Source organism: Equus przewalskii, chromosome X (assembly GCF_037783145.1).
Source record: "Equus przewalskii isolate Varuska chromosome X, EquPr2, whole genome shotgun sequence".
Classification (NCBI taxonomy): Eukaryota; Metazoa; Chordata; class Mammalia; order Perissodactyla; family Equidae; genus Equus; species Equus przewalskii.
In genome coordinates, this window is record NC_091863.1 from 15045865 (window position 1) to 15060445 (window position 14581).

At 46.3% G+C, this 14581-nt stretch overlaps 1 protein-coding gene across 9 annotated transcripts in view; it reads right to left on the bottom strand.

The window, feature by feature from the left end:
• Positions 1-14581, bottom strand: part of SH3KBP1 (SH3 domain containing kinase binding protein 1) — a 315045-nt gene that overhangs the window by 42676 nt on the left and 257788 nt on the right. For all 9 annotated transcript variants that reach the window (XM_070603477.1, XM_070603481.1, XM_070603483.1 and 6 more), the window contains 3 exons: positions 14358-14409; positions 11337-11417; positions 8503-8662 (listed from right to left, as the gene is read on the bottom strand). In XM_070603477.1, coding sequence (XP_070459578.1) covers positions 8503-8662; positions 11337-11417; positions 14358-14409 — 293 coding nt within the window. The remainder of the gene's footprint in view (positions 1-8502; positions 8663-11336; positions 11418-14357; positions 14410-14581) is intronic.

The window sequence follows — 14581 nt, forward strand, 5'->3', positions numbered from 1 at the left end:
CCACAATCCCCCAAGGCAAAAGGATGAGAATACCCACAGTCCTCATCTGCAAATCCACGGCTGGGCATCTCAGAGGGGCAAGGAGCTTTAAAGATGCCCAGAGGAGGGGGGAACTCATCACCACGCAACTCTGAGAAAAGTTTGTGGGGTGCCACTTGGAGGAAGAATGTTCAAAGAAATAGCCCATGGAAAAAGCGTTACAGGAACCAATTAGCACTGTGCACGTGTGAGGTGTTAATGTCTCCTACTGTTTCCTCACCAGATTCTGGCCATCACTGGCAGGAGAATCAATGGGGCTCAGTTTGGGCTGGGGCTAAGCCCTGTCACCTACTGTGGGTCCTGGCTGCGGGGAATAAAATTCATTCTAGGTGTGGGTGGAGAGAAGTAAAGAGAGAAGGTTATGCACACAAATGAAATGAGGTCAGCAAATAACGCAGCCATCCCCACAGTGTGACAAGGTGTTTTCCCGTGGGCACTATGGGCTTCCTAAGCTCCATAAACCAACTGCCCTCCCTCAGTCCTGATTTCCCCTGACTCTCTCGGTGCTTCTAGGGGAGGTTGCTCGAGCTTCCACCTGCTAGAGATCTCCTGATGTGCTGTCTGAGGGTGTCCTTATTTCCTCACTCCCTCGGGGCTACCAGGCATGACCTGCTTGCCATCCCCCTCCCACGCAGGTCACCCACTGAGCTCTCTGAAGGGAGGAAAAAAGCAAGCATGGATTTGTTGAGTGCCTCTCAAGTGCCAGGCAGGGAGCGAGGCAGCTTAGGTGTACTGGCTTGTTTAAATCTCCACACGGGCAAGGTAGGCTTCACAGTGCCATTCTGCTGAGGAGGAAACGTAGACTTGGGGTGGTGTGCACCTTGCCCAAAATCACAGGGTAAGTAAGTAGAGGGGTGAGGTTTTGACTCTGTGTGCCTGGCTCCAAAGCCCAAGTAAACAATGGGTGGGCAGGAACCATGTCTGGCCTGGTTACCATAGTTAACTACCACCTAGAAGAGGGTCTGGCCAAATGCAGGCACTGGATGAATATCCGAGACGAATGAAGGACATACCACACACACACACACACACACACACACACACACACACACACACACTCCTCTCTCATCACTGAATCCATATCTAGTACCCATTTTCCATCTTTTTACCATAGCCAAGTTTCTCACAAGACAAGTCTACACATGCTTGGCCACCTGCCCATTCTTTCTTCAACTCACCCCAAGTATGTCTCTCACCCCTCAACCATTGTAGAGAAACCCTTGACTGGGATTCTCAAGGGCCAACTAGTGAGCAAGCTGGGGGGCCTGCAGTCTCCCTGGCTCTTGCTTTGGCGAGTGTTCTCACAGTGTGGTCAGCTAACCTGCAGCAGCAGCAGCCCTGGGAGCTTGCCACAAATGCAAATTCTTAGGCCTTAACCCAGACCCACTAAATTAGACCACTGCTTGGGGAGCAGTGATCTGCATTTTAACAAGTCCCTGGTGACTGTGATGCACACTCAAGTGTGAGACCCACTGATCAGTGGCTGCTCCACACTCCCTTCTTCCAGCTTCCATGACATCACACTCCACCCACCCTTTCCCACGGCTCCTAGTCCTTCCTCCACCCTATAAATAACAAATTTCCCCACCGCTGTCTCTACTCTCGCCTCTCCTTCTTCTCCATAATTTCCTGGAGTGCTTATAGCCGTTCCATGCTTGTAACTACCATCTACGAGCCAATGACACCCACCTCTGTAATTTCTAGCCAAGATCTCTCTCCAGCATTCTCCAAAGACATGTCTGGGTCCTGACTTGTAGAAAAGAAGGGAAACACTCAAACACCACACAGTGCATCACTAGGACTCTTTGAAAAGACATACAGAATACTTGAGTACTCCTCAAAATCCTGACCACCCAAGTGCACATTTTACCGCCTACTTAGGGAACATGCCCATGCACTCTAGCTATCTTTCTCTTCCTCTTTTTTGATTGACTAGTTTATACCTAATAAGAGCCAAGAGGTCTTTTTTAATGCCTTCTTTTGGTGGGTATGGGGGCCAGACACCTCACAGAGGTCAGGACCTTAAAGCTTATTTCCTGCTAAGCTGTAACTCCAGGGGCTTAAGCAGCTAGGATGCCTGTGTAAATCCAAAGAAAAATTAACTTCTCTGTGGGTAAGTTGGTCTCAAGAGACATCTGCCCTCCCTAAGCACTTAGTAGATGTTTGATATATAAATGTTTACTTAATCTTTGCCTCAGGCTGAAATGTCTCAGAGCTCAACCGTCACTTATCTCCCAGTATTTCTCAGAAGTCCAGGGTTCCGTCTTCATTACAAATAAAAATTTTGCAACTCCAAGGCTCCAGTTCTCTCAGCAGTATAGCCTCCAGCCATTCACAGGACAGCCACCTGGCATGTTTAACATTTAAAGCAATAGGCCATCTCCAAGTGGCACTGGTCTGCGAAGTCACTAGGCCTCCGGCCCACTGCCTGGTGTCCAAGACCCAACTGCCCATCTTCTCACTGCGATTCCTCCTCTGACACATGCTTTCATATCTAAAGTCAATGGCCAGTGTCCTCTGCGATGCTTGAGCCATGGTAACCAACTCCCTCACATGCAGAACCGCCTCACTGAACGGCCCACTACCACCCTGACTATTGAACCCTTCTTATCACTGAGTGTCATCAACTCCTAGAACATACTGACATCCATCTGGGAGGACACGGGCTTCTAGAACATCCACCTCACCTCACATTAGCTCTTCCCATCTTCCTGAGCCTATGACACCCATGTGAGCAATCCATCCCCTATGCCGGTCCCTCCTTCCCCTGGTCCCTTCAGCCCTTATGACCTTCATTCAGCTTCAGTCACCCACACTCACGGTCCCTCCCTCTGTGGATATGTTCGTCTTCAGACTGACTCCACCTCTGAGGTTGTGAGCACCAACCTCCTCTTTCTGACCAGCATCTCATACTTGTGGCCATCAGCTTCTCCCACTCCATCCTTATTCACCTCACCTCCTTATGCCTTTTAGCATCACTTCCTTCCCCTCCATCCCAGACTCCTTGTTTATCACTGGAGGTCCCTGGACACCAGCCCCTCCTGTTCCCCCCCCGTCAGTCACCTGCCCCCTCCACTTGGAAAGCATGGGTTGTTCTGTGTTGTAGCAGACAACAGGCAAAGCTCCCTTGCAACTCACAACAAAGGTCCTGCTTTAGCCTCCCCGTTCTTTAGAAAGAAAAAGAATAATTATTACAACTTGGAGGTATCTGTGTTTGGGAGGACTGACAAACCTGTTGTGGTCTAGCCAGCTTGCTTCCACCTCTTTCCCTATTGGGATTATTTTCCTTTGAAAGCACACACCTGCTCTGCCCCTCAGGTTTCTGGCTTGCTGCCTCCCGCTGCACGCAATTACTAGAGCTCGGGGCAGCCGGCTTCTCTCCAGCATTTCCTTGGATTTTTTTTTTCCTTTTGGACATTTCTCTCAAGTTTCAGGACCTCTTCTCACGGAGATTTCTGAACCCAAATTTGCTAAATTGATAATACACGTTATTAGGCATATAACATCACATATTCGTGTGTATGTATATATCCACATACAAAAAGGTTTAGGTATATTCTGTCATTTGAAATATATTTATAACCAAATATCAAAACAAGTGAGCAGGTTCTATACTGTGAACCTCCATTTTCCCAAGTGTGAAAACAGAGGTAGATAGATTGGTCTTTGCACCACAACCGCCTCAGTTACGTGGTGGGCTGGATAAGACAAGCAGACCCTGTCTGCACACTATGAAATAACAACTGAAGCATCCCCAGGGCACTGATTTTCAAACAAAGGAGGCACTTACGGTAGGGGAATCTCCTATCATCATTCAATTTTTACATCAACTCTGGTATTAAATTTTTCTTTTGAAAAAGTCTTTTTTTCCTGTTAAAAGCCCATCTTAACTGCTTTCTAGAAATTGGAAGAACATTCTTACCAATGGGTAAGCATGTCAATGGCATGCTTCCACTTGTTCAGACTGGACATACAACTGCACACTGGTGTTCTAGTTCCTGTAGACATGATTCCTGAAAAGTGTGATGTGCCACAACTGAGCCCCACCGTTACTAAGATCCAGAACAGTGCCTTGAACACAATAGTCCCTCAATACATTTTTGTATCTAAAAATGACTTCCTTCTTCCTGAACTTATATATTCATTTTTCTAAAAGATGCTAGTTCCTGTTTAAATAGAATGAAATCGATCTCTTCTGGAAGCCACATTTGGCAGCGAGCTTTCCAGCTGGTGAGAGGAAGCTTGAGCCCAGACACTACAGCTAGAGTGGCAATGCCTAGCTCCCAACAAGAATGGCAAACAATGACTGTGTGTCCGTGTGTTCAACCATTCGTCCATCTATCCATCTGGTCAGGTAAATCCTGGCAATGATTTGGATTCGCACAGCAGACAATATCCTTTCTCTGGAGGACCACTGACACAAAACTGTTTGAATGACATTAACATTCCTACCTCAGCTAATTTGGCAGAACAAAACAAGTTCTGTTAAACCAACATATGGGTTGGTTGTCCAATGTAAATGCTTAGCAAAAAATATGAAGTGCATGAAGTACTGAGAAACAATAAGCCTTTCTTTGATCTTAAATTTTTTTATTTTGAAATCCATGGCACACTAGGTGACTCAGAACATAAGACACATGCTACAGAGCTCGTACAGGGGCTGGGAAGGATGACAGGAGAGGCAGAAGTGAACAAAATGTAAGCACTGGCACCTCCCCCCCTTTTCAGGAACCATGGCATTCAACAAGTGTGTTAAATGAGCCACTACCATATGCTCAACGCTGTAAAGCATGTGGAGATGACAAAACACACTCTTGATCTGCTTTAAATCTGGTAAAGGAGTCCGGGGGTGTGAGCATCCCAAGTGGCACAGCATGGGGCCCTGTACTAGGCTAAACACGGGGTGTCAGGCATTTGGAGGAGAGAGCAATCGCGAGAGATAAGGGCAGGATTCCAGGAGAGGGGCATGCTAACTGGGCTCTGAAGTCAGGGAGCATTAACAGGTGCATGAGAGGCAGTCAGGGAAGGAGAGGGGCACTGTCAAAAACGTGGGAGCATCTAGACTAGGGGTTCTAACAGTGAGGATGTGGGCCAGTAGCATCGGCATCCTCTGGGAGCTTGTTAGAAATGTAAATTCCCAGGCCCATCCCAGCCCTACTGAGTCAGCAACTGTGGGGCTGTGGCCCAGCAATCTGTTTGAACAAGTTCTCCAGGTGATTCCGATGCACACTCAAGTTTGAGAACCACCCAGTTAGAGTCCTCCCTTCACCTGGCTGAGCAGGTGGCCATAGCAGATACCGGCTCCTCAAACACTGCCAACCTTGCCCAGGCCTGCCACTTCCTACAATTGTCAGGAAAGAAGCCCAGGGCTTTCCTCCTTCTCCCCTTTCTGCAAACCAGTGCCCTAGAGTCTGGGCAGCCTGGGTGCAGAGGGGAGTGGGAGGCCGAGGGCTGCCCACCTTCTCCCAGGCTGCTCAAAAGCCACACTCAGTGTGAAGAACAGTTACATTTCTCACTGGCTTCTGTACAAATCCCTCTCTTGCATCTTCCTCGGTGGCCTGTACTTCTAATTGACAACTGGATGTTGGGAGAGCCGGAGGGAAAGAAGAGCCAAGCAGAGATAGGAGGTTAATGGGGCCTCTGTGAGCCCAGAGGGTCAGCAGCTAAAATTTTCTTCCCCCTTGTGTGCAGGTCTAGTGGATGGCTTGCAAAGCCTGCACCTATCCCATAATGAGATGGCTGACAGCAACCTTCGAAGGCAAAGAAGCCATCAGAATTCCATTTCTCTTCAGATCAGATCATTAGAGAGAGCAGCAGGAATATTCTGGAAACTGTTATTGACAATCAAAATGTCTGTAGTCCCTGGAAGACTACCAGAATTGATACTAGCCCTGATATCAGTTCCCCTACATTAAACCCAGCATATACGTGGTTAAAACCAAAAGCACTGATCCCCTTCCCCTGCTTCTCTAAGTTACATTCATATGTAAATATTGGTTTTTTAAACCTTTGTGTCCCTGAACTTCAGAGGGCAAACAGAAGTTATAAATTGTTAGAGCCCAGGTGGCCTCATGCTAACATTTTGGCTAGTTACAGGCCCTTGGAAGTTTTATTACAGGGAAACTGATATCCAGAGACTATCAAGAAGCTGAAGCTTCCTAGACCCCAACTCCTCAGTTTTCTGACACCAGAATCCACCATCCACCACGGAGGCAGACAACCAAGGACATCCACCTGCAGATTCCCTTATCTTGCCATTCCCCTTTCTGCAAGCAGCCTCACAAGGCCAAATGCAGGCTGGTGGGAGAGCGCTGACCTGCAAGGCCACATGTTCCCCTTCCCCTACCTAAAACCTCAAATAAAACCCCACACCTTTTTTCCTTTGAGGAGGTGGATCTGAGTTCTAATGAACTCCCATCTCCTCATCTGGCTACCTCTTGATATAACTCTTTCCTTGCCATAAGCTTGGCATTCTTGTTTCTATCTTGGTCTCTCTCTTGTGTGGCAGGTAAAAGAAGCTGTGTTTGTGAGGTAACAAGGTCATCAGGGCTGTAAAGTGACTCTGTCACACGCATGTGCAAACAGCTTTCTGCTATCAATCAGTAGAAGGGGGCACAACATGCAGGAGCCTGATCAATTCAACAGTGGCCCTGGTCCCATTTGCTTCCCCAGGGACTGTCATAAGGCGGCAGTTGTTTGATTGGACCTTGGGAAACACCAGCAGAATGGCACAGGCGAACCAGATGCTGCTCTGATGGGTTCACACGCACCCGAGCTAACCGCAGCTGTGTGCTCTGCTGGGCAGCCAGCCTCCCACACACAGGCATATGCACGTCCACAATGGCTGGCTGCGATTATGACCTCTCTCAGCCACTCATGTGGCAACCACTCACATGGCTACTTGCCCCTTATTTGGGCAGGGGTGTGTTATTTCTGTAGTAGGTGTAGTAGGAGTCATGCTACAATATGGACGAAACTCGAGGACATCATATTAAGTGAAATAAGCCAGTCACAAAAAGACAAATACCGTATGATTCCACTTATATGAGGCACCTAGAGTAGTCAGATTCATAGAGACAGAAAGTAGAAGGGTGGTTGCCAGGGGGCTATGGGGGCAGGGAGTGGGGAGTTAGTGTTTAAGGGGTACGGAGTTTCAGCTTTGCAAGATGAAAAGAGTTCTGGGGATGGATGGTGATGATGGTAGTACAACAATGTGAACGTACTTAATGCCACTTAATGTATACTTACAAATGGTTAACGTGGTAAATTTTATGGTATATGTATTTTACCACAATTTAAAAAAATGTCCTAAAAAGTAAATGAGGTATTTTTGCCTTACTGCAGTATGCCCAGTTTGACAGGTGATAATAAAAATGACAATGACAGTAATGTTGATTCACAGGCAGGAGGCTACATACCTGGGAATTATCCCATTCCTTCCTAGGTGCGTTCCATTACCATCCTCAGTTTACAGATGGAGAAAGCGATGTGAATGGGGCAGTGACTTGCTGAGGTAGGCACTCCTATGAGTGGGGTGAGACGTGAACCCAGAAGCCTGTCTGACCCCAACTCGAGGACACTGAAGCCTGATGGACTCTCACCACGCAAACTTAGCTCAAAGTAACAAAAATCCAGTGAGTGACTGTGTGTTGACAGGTACACATAAAGACCTCCAGGTCACTGACTTGCCCTGGTGTATTACTAAGACCTATAATATACATGTAATGGCACAAAGTTCTGGCAATGAACTTGTGGAGAGAACTCGACAGTTCTTGCTCCATGGTGGGCATCTCAGGTCTGGCAGGCACAATGCCCAACTCTGATTTCACATTACTAACACATGCATCTAATCAGCCTGCGAACAAATTTGAGTTTTGCCAGGCACATCTCAGAATGAGTGCTTGAAAAAGCATGTCCCTTGCCTTTGAGGGTCAGAGTTCAGAGACATGTACACTAAGACAATATTTGCCATGCTTGGTCCTGTGTTCCACGACAGGGCTGTGCAGTCAAGGGCAGGAGGAGGCTGGGGGTGTGGAAGGAGGCACCACAGAGCAGGGAGAGGGTCAGGGGATGGAGCTGCCATTGAGACGTGCGTACCTGAGGCCAGCAGGACACCCAGGGGATGAAGGTGGGCAGGCCACCTGAATTTCCAGTCTGAAGGGCAGTTGGCCTTGCTCTAATAAAGCACAGGAAAAATCCCTGTGTGTGAGCAGCACCTGGATGTTGGGTACCTGACCCTCACCTGCTAATCCTGAAACCCACGCTGTACCTCCCAGCCTGGCACCCACTTCCTCCCAAGCACAGGAGCAAGGACTGAAGTGGCTGGAGTCCTCAGAGAGCATTGCCAGAAGGTGGAAGAGGGCAGCTTTATGCTTCCTCCCTCAGCTGGCTGCACTCAAGACCTCTCTCCCGTGTCCTGTGGCCACCCCCTACCCACCCCCAGCATCGAGAGCAGAACAGTACCTGGTGTGGGTCATGGGACCCACTGGTCGTTCGGGCCTCCTCGGGGGCAGCGCGCCCGGTCTGCTGAGAGAATTGGTCTTGGGTGGCCGTGGCTTTTTTGGCGGTATGGCAGGGACAGAAGGCTTCTGTAAGTCCAGTTTTGGCTCTCTCTCTGGTCTTTCTTTAAGTCATTGTTCGAAAAAGCATAAAGACGACAGACAGATGTAGTGTAAGTGACAGTACTTCAGTGCAGATCACTTGTTTCCTCCTTAAAAAAAAATCACTGATGCCACTTGTGAAGGTGAAGTTGGAAGGCGAAGAGCATCATGTATTCTTTGTCAAGTTAGAAAAAGCCCTACAGAGCCTCAGCTCACTGTTCACCTTTGCTCATGCTGGTCCCTCTGCCTGGAGGGCCCTTCTGGCCACTGCCCATCCTCAGCAAACTCCTACTCGTCCTTCATCAGGCATACTCATCAGGCCTGGCCAAAATGTGACACTATCACGTTCCCTTCTCAACAGCTGGACCCACCATCAAAGGCAGACTTTCTTATTTCCTCACCTGAGCTGTGAGGAATACTCCTTTATAAATAGGCCCCACTTGGAGACTTTCTGGGAGTCTGCATGCTTGGCACAGCCTGTAGGCTGGAAGCCCCAAAGGGCAGGGCCCATGTCTGGTCATCTCCCTGGAACCCTGCATGGTGCCTGGCACACAGCAGGTGCTCAGCAAATTGTTGAGGTTTGGTAAAGACCCACAGGACCTGCCAGGCATGGGAAGGAAAGAGGCCTGACACCTCTCAGGTTGGCCTGTGTAAAGGGCTGTGAGCCAATAAAAAGGGGAGCATTTCAGGGAACAATAACTAGTTCTGGATTCCTTTTGTGCAGTTTTAACTTGGAAGGTAAACTGGGACTTCACAGGTATTTGGCGTCCATGAGTTTTTGGAGTCAGAGCTATTAGTATGAAGTTAAAGCCAGATCTGGTGGTCCAGCTGGGCAGCATTCAGTGACAGCTTCACGTTTTCTGTCTCCGATTAGCCTTGCCCCGTGCATGGTGTAAAAAGCATGCATCCACCTTCTTCTTTATAAAGATGGAACTGCAGAGAGCTGCCCAGCAGAGGACAGCAGGTTCCTATGTTTATTTGTAAACTGGAACTCTGAACACATTTTACTTGCAATTACAAGCTCATATTGTTTGGGTGCCCAGGCCAATTGGCAAAGCTTTAAAAAGCCCATCAGGTATTGTACAGATATCACTGTGCTCATCCCCACAATATCTTGGTAGGGGAATATGCTCCATCCAGGAATTCTGGGAACTCATTTAGCAGTCCACAGGGAGCAGAGGAGGAAGGGCTTGGCTGAAAGGCAAAGCAGGGGAGATTCCTCCTGCTGGGAGGGACGGGAGCTCCAGCAGCCTCCAGAACGGGTAGGAGAGAAGGTTCATGCCCACCTAACAGGGAGGCTAAGACTCAGGGTGGGGCTGGTTTTCTGGCTTCCCTGTTGCTTTTGACAAGGGCTTCAACCTTCCTGACCCACTGTGACACAGAACAAGGAATACGGAAGGGGAAGGAACCAGAAGTGTGTGACTACTTGGCCAGCCAACTAGGGTGGGTGTTCACACACAAGCCAAACCCATATGTTAGTCAGCATGAAACAGAGCAGGAAGTGTCCTCATCACAGAGCCTGGCTATTAGCCAGAAACCAGCCACGTGTCCTCCACGAGGACAGGAGGCAGTGTTTGGCTATGTCACAACACACACTTTTATCAAAGAGCTATTGGTAGGGTGCATACTTAATGGCTATTTTTTTCATTTGTCTGTGACACAGAGCAGGCCTTCACAATGAGGTTCCATAACTCAAGTTTTAACTGTTCCCCGTGAAAGAAAGAGGTATAACTTCTTAAGAGCTCCCAATGTTGGTAAAACTTCTGGCAGGCTGATAAAAAATATTAAATTTCACAATAAAATTTCATGAGGCCACCCAGGAGCACCTCCAAATAATTACATTCATTAATTCAGCATTTCTCTTGTGACTTACAAATAAGTGCTTTTTAAAACGGAATTTGCTCTGCCTCCTGTTCATAATAATAACATCGCACTTTCCTCATAAAATGTGGGATCAATCAAATCTTAGACACCTAATAAAATGAGTCCTTCCACAGCATGCAGATTTCTTTGGGAAAGACACCCAGAACGGTAAGAGTCACATTTGGGAAATGGACTGAATGAGACATGTTAAGTTACTTCTCTGCAAATGACATTTCTAACCACCTTCAGGGGACTGCAGGCACTGAGCTGTTTTTCCTAGTTTTGCCATGTCCTCCTCCTCCCAACATTTTTGACCAAGGACATGTGTCCATAAAATAGTAGCTAAAGTCAAGGGTCCAAGCAGTGACTGAGGAAGAGAGCTTTCATTTGTCTGGATGGGAATTTCTCTAAGCCATGTCTATCTGTCAACAGTTAATGAGCACCCTGGGGCACTAGGCATGGGAGAGGGCAGGATGGAAACTACGGCAAATACCTCCGGGCCCTCAAGGAACTTACAGTCGGCATCCTCACCTCAGGATGCTGCTGGTGAGGAAGGGCGGTGATGACAGGAAGATTGGAATGGAAGGGCCCCAATGCATTAAGTGACTGGGCTGGCTGTTTTTCATTTGATGAGAAACTCCGACCCAAAGAAGTGCCACATAACCTTCTCTCCTATTTCCTTAGAAACAGGATATTTAAAAGCAACTGAAACAAAATCATAATCACCATATTCCAAAGAAAAAGCAAATTCTGTGAGTAATCCAGACTAGCGCTGTGACAGACAGCTTTGTCTCTTGCTCTTCTCGAAGTGCCAGTAAAGACGTGATTTCATACCTTTTTCTTCTGTTCTGTTTGGAAGCGTTTCTGGTCTTTCAGGAGGTATCTTTTTAATTTCATGTTTTCTCTCAGTGGTACCTAGTGGGGAAAAGATAAGTCATCAGAAAATGCTTTCTCTATGTGTTTATTAGACATACTAGCATTTCAAATATTTATCAGGTACAGAAAAGTCAACAGTTTTTTCTCCCCTAAGCTGGGTGCTGGTGTTACCTGGCAAACATAAGCTGCTTAGAAACAGAGCAGAAGCCATTTCTGGCCTACATCATTCAGTCTGCCTGCCTATACATCCTTAATTTATAAGAACACCACCACTATTTTCTGATATTTCAATCTGACTTTCTTAGGTATCAAAACAGTCACAGGAAATCACTGGGTGTGGGTGGGGATGTGGATAAATAAGTCAATCATTAAAATACGCAAATAAGAAGTCACTGGATATTGTGTTCTACAAATAAAAAGGAATTTCACAGGGACCTGGATTCCATTTTGTAGCAGTTTTAAAATATGGCCTTGAGTTGTTAGCTACCCTTCCCATTAGGAGGTGAGCTCTATGTCTCTTTGCTTGGAATGTGGGTGGGCTCGTGACCACTTCAACCAGTGGCCCATGTGATACCAGATAATATCTGAGTGTAGGTCATAAAAGGCCATGTAGCTTATGCTTTTTTTTTTTTTTTTTTTTGCTGGAATACTGAACCTCCATGTAAGAAGTCAACTACCCTGAGGCCACCATGCTAGAGAGGTCCCACGAGATGCTCTGGCATACAGCCCTAGATGAGCCAGTCTTCCAGCTACCTCTGCCAAGAGGAGCCAGATACGTGAGTGAAGCAGTCATCTCTGAGGCAGATCCTCCAGCCTCTCTGTGCTGGTCCAGCATTCCCAGCTGAAGCCCCTGACATCACGGAGCAGAGAGACAAGACATCCCAGCCATGCCCTGTTCAAAACTCTTGACCCACAGAATCTGTGGGCATAAGAAGAAAGTTGTTTTATGCCACCAAATTTGGGGCAGTCTGTTAGGCAGCAGTAATAACTAGAATATATTTTTAAGTGGAGGGATGTGCAGAGAAGATATGGTGGTTCTCCCTAAGTCCTTTCTATTAGCGTCTGAATTCCTCAAGCATTACACTTTTCCAAATGTACCAATTAGCACGTCCTCTTCACCCACGTGGACCGCAGCTGCTCCCTCACCTGGGGTCTTCATCAGCGCCAGTGGCCTCAGAGAACTTGGAAAAGAGCTAAAGCACAAAACCAATCACAAGTTCTCCTCTAACTTAGGGACGTGGTTGAGTGCTTGACAAACTCTTTACCTGAACAGCCCTACAGATGGGTGCTTGGTACTAAAATCTCACTTACGCAGCAGCAGAGGCCAAGAAAACTTACAAAAAACTCACTGAACACGCACTTTACCTAATTCTCCCTACTGAATCACTAGAAATTAAACACTGTACCTGATTTCTGTCAATTCCATATCTGACTATTTTTGTCAAATAATCAAACACGAGGAAAATTGGTGATGGGGAAAATACAAATATCTACCTTCCTGTCACAAAGCAGTTCCCAAGATCATTCAGCAGGATGAATGAGCTGTAGCAGTAATCTAGGAAGATTAAATGCCATCTTGATTTACCCCACAGAGATTCAGCATAACCTTTGGTAAAATTGTTTTAAAGGGTAAGAATTTGCCTAGCATGCTGCAGTCTAGTCTCCTAATGATAACGAAGTTCAGCATCTTTACTGAGGCACAGAAGAAATTGACAATCCTACTGCCATGAAGAATCCCATCCTAGTTACATTCTAGGCTACCTGAGCCTTGGACCACTCGATTCCTCTCCTTGGTCTCTAATGGTTCACCAGGGCCTCTAGGGAAAAGGGTCTTCAGAGAAAAGCAAATACATATCCAGCTTTAATTTCAGCACAATAAGATATTTATCTGGCCAGAACCACTAGGTGGCAAAATTAAACTGCTCAATGCAAACAAGGATGGGGGCGGAGCAGAAGATGTAATTAACATCCTATTTCAGGGCTTAATCTCTATAATTCTCAACTATGCTGAAGGGAATGAGAAAGGAATTTGGGGTCAAGCTAATTTTCCCTCCAACTTGTTGGGCCAAAAGAACTTTAAAAGAATCACTCCTTAATAAATCTGTGAATAAACCAATCTGGAAATTTATTCATACTTTAAATGTTATAGAACTATCACAATTATGAATGTGTAGAACTAAAAATACCTCTACTCTTCTTCTGTTTTAGTTATTAATTTTTTTAAATGCCACTTAACTAGTTATTCACGGAGGAATTTCTCCCCATAATTAGCTTTTAACAATTATAAAGAGGAGTTCTATTGGGAAATAAGAATTATCATCTTTGTGTATGAGAATCCAGTGTGCAGTGAGTTACCAATTGTCCAAAAACATCAATTCTTCCTATATTGTTCAACCTTAACATCTGAACTACACAGAAAAAGTGAATTGGGCTCTTTTCCACATTAACAAGAATCATGAGGAAAAGTATCGCTAGAAAAACATTTTTTTGTTGGAGGGTAAGTGAAGTAAGTACAAATTTTGGTTAACCACACGGGACAGACACTGAAAATTCAGCACCACTATGCACGCATGGTGATGCTACAGCCCGTGGGAAGCAATCCTCCCCAAGCTGACCTTCGATCAGGCAGGCACAGGCAAAGAAGGACCATTTTAGTTCTTCTCTCCTCAAAAGTGGTTTATTAAGAAAATAAAAACAAAGCAAACAAAACTGGTTTATTCCAAGGCAAAGTCTTTCAGGTCATTCTCTTTGGGAGGCTGGATTTTTTTGCTGTATCAGTGATACATCTTAATGATATGTTTATTTTTTAGGAAAAACAGCAGTATATTTAAAACCTGCCTGTTGAGACCAAATCGTAACTTCCCAACTTGGCAATCTGTGGCATTTGAATCTAAGAATCTTGAGCTCTCCCAAGGACGCTGTAAATATACGCAGAGAGAGAGATGCACATCGTGTTGACAGAACTGAAAGGTACATTACCTGCCCCTTGCTTGATAACAGGAGCGGATGGAGGAGGTGGCTTCTTGGGTCTCTGAAAAATTAATTGAAATGATACCACATGAGATTGTTGGCAAGCTGAGTCTCTCACATAAGGACCACAGACATTGTTTTCTAGATGTAGTTTGGACAGTCCAGAGAAGCGCTCCAAAAAATTGAGCAATTCTCTCTCCAGGGATGTCAGATTTTGGCACCTTTAAACAAAT